We start from the raw sequence: 6676 nt of genomic DNA, 5'->3' as shown, positions 1-6676 counted from the left end.
GGCCTCCGTGAATAATGGTTGATTGATAACTGTTGTATTTCAAAATTATCAAAAACGAAAAAAAAAGATAATTTTAACCATAATCAGAATACAGTCAGGAGGAAGATTGATTTGTAAGTATATGCAAAAAAAAAAAAAAGAAAAAAAAAGATTTGCGTATAAATGAATGTTGTGTTGTGGTGCGCATTTGGTAGTTCTTCTGCCTATGTGTATTTTTGTATTTTATCGCATCCTTCTGTTTTTATGCTACCCGCCCTTTGCATTCGTAGGAAATAGTGTTCTGATGATGATGGTGATGATGATGTATATTGAATGAGCAGACCTGTTAATGCTTCTTGTTAAATAGTAATAACAACATCGTGATTGCATTCATGTGTAAAATTATCGTCCATTTTTCTTTTGTTTGTTTTCGTATTATTTTTTTCGTCATTTCCTTTTATATTCACTAATTTTAAATATTTGTAGTTCGTTTTTCTATAGTAATGCGTATATACTGTATATCATTTTTTTCTTTTTCGGTCATTTTTAGATGTGTAGATTCATCTTTGCAACCGTGTGTCAAGATGCTTTCACTCAGCTCAATTTTTGTTTTTCTATTTATGTGCCTAGTTAGTTTCCTTTTTGGTGGAGGATGCGGCTTATTTATTGCATTCATGTATAAATAATCTCGTGAGTTTCTCTGTAATTTTCGCTTAGTTGAGAGAAATTTAGTGTAGCATATTAGCGTTCGAGTTTGAAAGTTTACCGCTATTCGCTTACATTAAACGCTCATCCAGTTAATAAAGATACATATTTTTGTTTATTGTTTTCCTGTTTCTTGATGCCAGTGCTAATTTATTTTTACTTAGTTTAATATTTAGTCTATTTTATGCTTTTCGGGTAGTTTTGTACTTTGCTAATTGCATTTATTTTGGTTATTTAAAAGCTATACTACGTTATTTTCACTGGGTTTGTGTGTGTGTATTTTTGCCTGCTCCCTCAGTTGTAATAACCAGAGGATGAGTTGATAGATTTGGTGAATGTTTTTGTCATGACGTAATTCCTGTTTTGTCACTTCCAGACGATTTTATTCATCTTTGGAGACGCTTTGAGGGCTGGAAAGGTTAGGTTTTCTTCATTAATCCCTTCGCTACGAGGGGAATCTCCTAGACTGAACAAAATCGTCTGGTACGGCAAGAAAAATGTGAACAAATGTGAAATAGCATGTCCCATCCGTCCACCTCAGGCCACACTCCCCAGCTGACTCCCTCCCTAGCCTCGGCCCCCTACTCCTTCCCCCTTACCCCCTTCCCTTTGCCTCTTACCTCCTTCCCTTTACTTCTTTACTCTTTATCCTTCATCCTTTCCCCTTTCCTCCTCCCCTGCTCCTTTCCCCCATCCTCTTCTTTCTACTCCTCCTCCCCCTCCGTTTTTGCCCTTTCCCTTTCCTTCTCCTCCCCCCTCTCCCTCTCCTCCTTCCCCTCTCTCTCCCCCTTTCCTTCTCCTCCCCCTCTCCCTCTCCTCCTTCCCCTCCCCCTTTCCTTCCCCTCTCCTCCCCCTTTCCTTCCCCTCTCCTCCCCCTCCCTCCCTCTCCTCCACCTCCCCTTTCCTTCTACCCTTTCCTTCCTCAGTATTCCCAAAACCTACCCACCTCCTCCTCCCCTCTCCTCCACCTAATCAGCTCTGCCTTCTCTTCCCTTCCCACCTCCCTTCTCTCCTTCTCCCTTTCCTTCTCTCTCTCTCTTTCTGCTCCCTTCTCTCCCTCTCTGCTCTCTTCTCTCCCTCTTTCCTCCCTTCTCTCCCTCTCTGCTCCCGTCTCACCCTCTCTCCTCCCTTCCCTTCCCTCCCTTTCCCTTTCCCCTCTTTCTATCCTTCTGTTTCCTTTCCTGTCTCTCCTTCCTCCCCTCCCTTTTCCCCTGTCTCATTCCATCCCTGTCTCTCTCTCTCTCCTTCTTTCCCTCTTTATTCCCTACTCTCCCATCTCCTTTTTTCCCTCCTTCTCTCCTGCCTTCCCTCATCCTTCCCTCCCTTTCCAGTTCCCCTCACCTCCCTCAAACCCCCCAAAACCCCCCCTCGCCTGACACACGATTTTTTTCATTTCGTAGACGCCCTGGTGGCAATGTTCGACCCGCATGACTGGCCCTCTCATGCAGAATTCTCCCACCTAGCACCGCCAAACGCATCCTCCACCTCCATCTCCACCACCGCCACCTCCAGCAGCGCCTCCGTCAGCAGCCAGCTCGCCTCCAGGGTCGCCGCCTCCCTGCCCCTGAAGCTGGTGGGGTCTGGCGGCCAGTTTCAGATGACGCCCGTGCTGCGGCCCAAACCTCAGTGCATACCCCTGCCAGGTTAGGGTGTGTGTGTGTGTGTGTGTGTGTGTGTGAGAGAGAGAGAGAGAGAGAGAGAGAGAGAGAGAGAGAATATCATGAGAAAGAGAGAGGCATAAACTACAGTGACGTAAACATATGAAACCATTTTGCTCTGACATCTCGTTGTTCAAGTCTACCTATTTCCACACACAGTAGACATATTCGTACACAGTTCAGTATTTTCATAATTTTGTGTTTGGACAGATACACAGAAAAATAAACAGCGGTAAAACTGTGCCCCCACGCTACATAATGCAACCCGACATTAATGTATTCTGTTGGTGCGATTCTTTACATTCATTTTTCCCGCGCAAATGTTACCAAAGTGCATTACGCAGCAAAAAATTCTCTCTCTCTTTTTTTTTTAGCACATTTTTTCCCCGCCTCCATCACAACAAATTCCCCAGTATATTAAGTGTAATTTTGGACACACGTATTTACTGTGTTTTGCAATATTTTTCGCACTCTTGTTTATCTGCGTTCATTTCACCACTGGGAGCACGACTAATGATTTATTCTTGAACTGCTGGTGTTGTGCTCTGATGAATTTTGTCATCCACATTTTTAGATTATGAGTATGATGATGGTGATGATAATGATGATGATGATGTCTAGCAATAACCCCTCGCAGTAACTGATAATGATAACAAGCTAACTGCATCTTTCAGTCACTAAATTCATACCGTGTGTTGAATGTTGCTGTGTGGAATGTTGATTGCCACCCACCTCATTTAAGTGATGCGAGATGATGATTGATGATGATGATGATGACGACAGTGTATTTTTCCTGCCTCTGTGTGTTTTTTTTCACGTGTGGAATCTACCCACCTCATTTATGCCAGTGTAGATGGAGGATAACAAACACAAACTGAATTAAAAAGCACTCAGATAGCAGCTACCTCCACCAGTGTCTGTATAACTAACGATTTATAAACCAACTTCTGTCCTACATCCCTGGCGAAGGTAATTAATTCTTCAGTCTTAGTCTACCCTTGTTACACAGTCTACGAGAAGGCATACCTCCTCCGACACCAATAAAATTTCTTTTTTATTCCTGCATCCTGACTTGGGTACACCTCAGTTTAATCAGTCTTACATGACTCACTGCCCACCTGTCACCAGATTTAATTGAAATCCAGTAACAGTTTTTTTTAAGATCTTGTTTACAACGAGACAAAGAAACATAGACACGAGTGAATACATAACCTCCTCCTCCTTATTCAGCCGTCCTTTAGTCGCTTTATATCTTACTGTTGACTACCCAAACATTCACTCTTTCAGGCCCCTTCATGCCGTGCCGGGACCTGTTTGACTGGTGGACGCTGCGGTGTGGGGTGTGGATTGTGTTTCTGCTGGCACTGATGGGCAACGGGGTGGTGGTGGTGGTTCTGGTGGCCGCCTATGCCAAGATGGACGTGCCGCGCTTCCTCGTGACTAACCTCGCACTCGCTGACTTCTTCATGGGCGTCTATCTAGGTGGGAGACGCAATGTAGTGCACACAGATGATGCAGAGAGACTGATGGCATAGGAAGAAAAAACGTTGCAAGTTTAGACTGTAGATGGATGAGTTGAAACGAGTAAACTAGACGGAGAGTGACGTGATGTACTGTAGACAGATAATGATAAACAATGTGGATAAATGTTGTTGAGAATGTAGGTGTTACAGATAAAAATAGACTGATTGGACGGAACAGTATGTGGTGGATGTATGGATTTATGATTTTTAAGGATGTTTGTCTTAAAAGCTGTTTGTTACAATATTTTTATTTAAAAATGAAGGAAAGTTGGAGCAAACACCACCGAATGCGTGAATGACGATTGAAATGAATTTAGTCTGAGCACGTACCTTTTGTTTTCTCTGTGGTATAGGGAACAGGGATATCATGACGATGGCCATTAATTCCAGTTGATGAGTATTTGCCATTTTGTCACTTAGTAAAATAACTGAAGCCTGATTATTATACTTTGATTATTATTTTACCTTTTTATCCTTAATCATTATTAAACCCAGCTAATCACTACTATATACTAAGTGACCCCATTCCTTTTCTGGGCTTCTCTGGACAGGTTTCTTGGCTGTGGCAGATGCGTCAACCCTGGGGGAGTTCCGTATGTACGCGATCCCTTGGCAGATGTCAGTAGGGTGTCAGGTGGCAGGCTTCCTAGGTGTGCTGAGCTCAGAGTTGTCTGTGTACACACTTGCTGTCATCACACTGGAACGCAACTACGCCATCACCCATGCCATGCACCTCCAGAAGCGACTCTCACTCCGCCAGGCTGCCTACATAATGGCAGCTGGATGGGTCTTCGCCATCACCATGGCTGTCCTCCCTCTGGCCGGAGTTTCAGACTACCGCAAGTTTGCTGTCTGCCTTCCCTTCGAGACTGACGGTGCAGGACTTGGTTATGTTGTGTTTCTTATGTTCATCAATGGTGTGGCATTCCTGATACTGATGGGCTGCTACTTCAAGATATATTGTGCCATACGTGGTTCCCAGGCGTGGAACAGCAATGATTCACGCATTGCCAAGCGCATGGCATTGCTCGTCTTCACAGACTTCATCTGCTGGGCACCCATAGCCTTTTTCTCCCTCACTGCTGCATTTGACATCCATCTCATCTCGCTGGAGGAAGCCAAAGTGTTCACGGTATTCATTCTGCCCCTCAACTCCTGCTGTAACCCCTTCTTGTATGCCCTGCTCACCAAACAGTTCAAGAAAGATTGTGTGATGCTGTGCAAAACCATTGAGGAGTCCCGTGTCACTCGTGGCATTGGCCGCTGTCGTCACTCATCCAACTTCAGCAACCGCCAGACTCCCGCCAACACCAACAGCGCCGTCGACCACACCTCCCAGGCTGATAAGCAATCCTGCATCTGCAAAGCCAAGCAGGAGAAAAAGAGGCGGCCCCGCTGGAACCTGACATCACTCAAGTACCTGCTGTGTACCCGGGGAGCTGAAGAGATCACCTCCTCCAGCGACACAAGCTACCAGACTGATCCAGCCCAGAGGCGAGGTGGCCCCCGGCACACCTCCCTCTCCAGCGACACATACAGTGGGTCCTGGTCTGAAACATGGCGGCGAGGTCGTGGCGCCAGCACACTGCGCCTCATGGACCGCCGGCGCCACAACTCCTGGGCTGCCTCACACAAGCCATCTCAGGACAGCAGCCTCTCTGCCTCCCGCCCAGACTCAGCTGCCTCTGCCTCCACGGCAACTTGGCGCATCTCTCGTTCCTCCGTTTCCTCTGACACCTCCAACAGCAGTAGCAGAACACGATCCAATGAACCACCTGTACCTTCCCGGCTTGGGTCACTGCGACGGCCAGAGGGTCGTGGATTTGGCCCAGTACGGCAACACAGCCAGAACCAGCTGCTGCGGGAAGCCACCTCTCGTCCACCACCTCCCGTCCGTAGCAAGCCAAGACTGACCCGACAGACAGCAGTGGAACGTGAGGCTTACACACCTGGAAAGGAGAGCCCACCTTGCCCTCTGCACCTGCGGCCTGATCATCTGTCCTGTGTGTACGAACAGAGTCATGAAGATGAATCCATCCACCCTGCCCTGCTCCTCCACTCAGCCACCCTTGACACCCCCGGCGATGACAACGTTTTCACCGACGATCCACCCCCGACACTCCACCCAGCCCCACCCTCTCCACCCTCACCCTCTCAGCTCCAGCGCATCTCTCCTTCCCCATCCCAGCACAGCCACCACTCATCTTGCCCTTCCCCATCCCAGCCCCATATTTCTTCCCCATGTCCCTCCCCACCCAATCCCCACCAGCGGACCCCCTCCCCATTTCAGATTCACCACCCCTCCCGAACTCCCTCCCCATCCACCCCCCACCACGACTTCCCCAACCCTTCAGAGGCAACAGCACTCATGATGGGCGATGAAGGGGAGGCAACAGAAACAGCAACAGCAACAGGAGACCAGAGTAATAACAGGGTACTAGAGACTCACTTCCCTTTAGAGACTGACCAACAACAACAGGAGCGACGCCCATTGATCTGACCCATCCCCACCCCACCACCACCACCACCTGCACCCCACCACCACCACTTCCCCGCTCCTGTACCTCACCACCTATCCCCACTTGAATCCCACTCCCCACGCTTCCCCCTAGCTGCACCCCTTCCTTCAGATATGCCCCACTCCACTCAGTCAGCACCCCATTCTCCCCTACACTCACCTCATTCCGCCCTTTCAGTATCCCACACTTCCCTACCCTCACTTCAGTCCCCTCAGCTTAACACCCACTCACTTACACCTCAACACTCACACTTTCCTACACCACACTCCCCCCTCTGTACACCGCACTCTCC

At 47.8% G+C, this 6676-nt stretch overlaps 1 protein-coding gene across 1 annotated transcript in view; it reads left to right on the top strand.

Annotated features, from left to right (window-relative positions):
* The window catches only part of LOC145392794 (uncharacterized), a 24725-nt gene extending 18360 nt beyond the window's left edge, over positions 1-6365 (top strand). The window contains exons 15-17 of the mRNA XM_080267082.1: positions 2085-2327; positions 3630-3824; positions 4417-6365. Of these exons, the coding sequence (XP_080123208.1) occupies positions 2085-2327; positions 3630-3824; positions 4417-6365 (2387 nt within the window). The remainder of the gene's footprint in view (positions 1-2084; positions 2328-3629; positions 3825-4416) is intronic.
* The last annotated feature ends 311 nt before the right edge of the window (positions 6366-6676 follow it).

The sequence above is a fragment of the Coenobita brevimanus genome, chromosome 23, assembly GCF_032717465.1.
Source record: "Coenobita brevimanus isolate Jiangsu-jjx chromosome 23, ASM3271746v2, whole genome shotgun sequence".
Classification (NCBI taxonomy): Eukaryota; Metazoa; Arthropoda; class Malacostraca; order Decapoda; family Coenobitidae; genus Coenobita; species Coenobita brevimanus.
The sequence above is the reverse complement of the archived record's forward strand: the minus strand, read 5'-3'. Positions and strand labels throughout refer to the sequence as shown.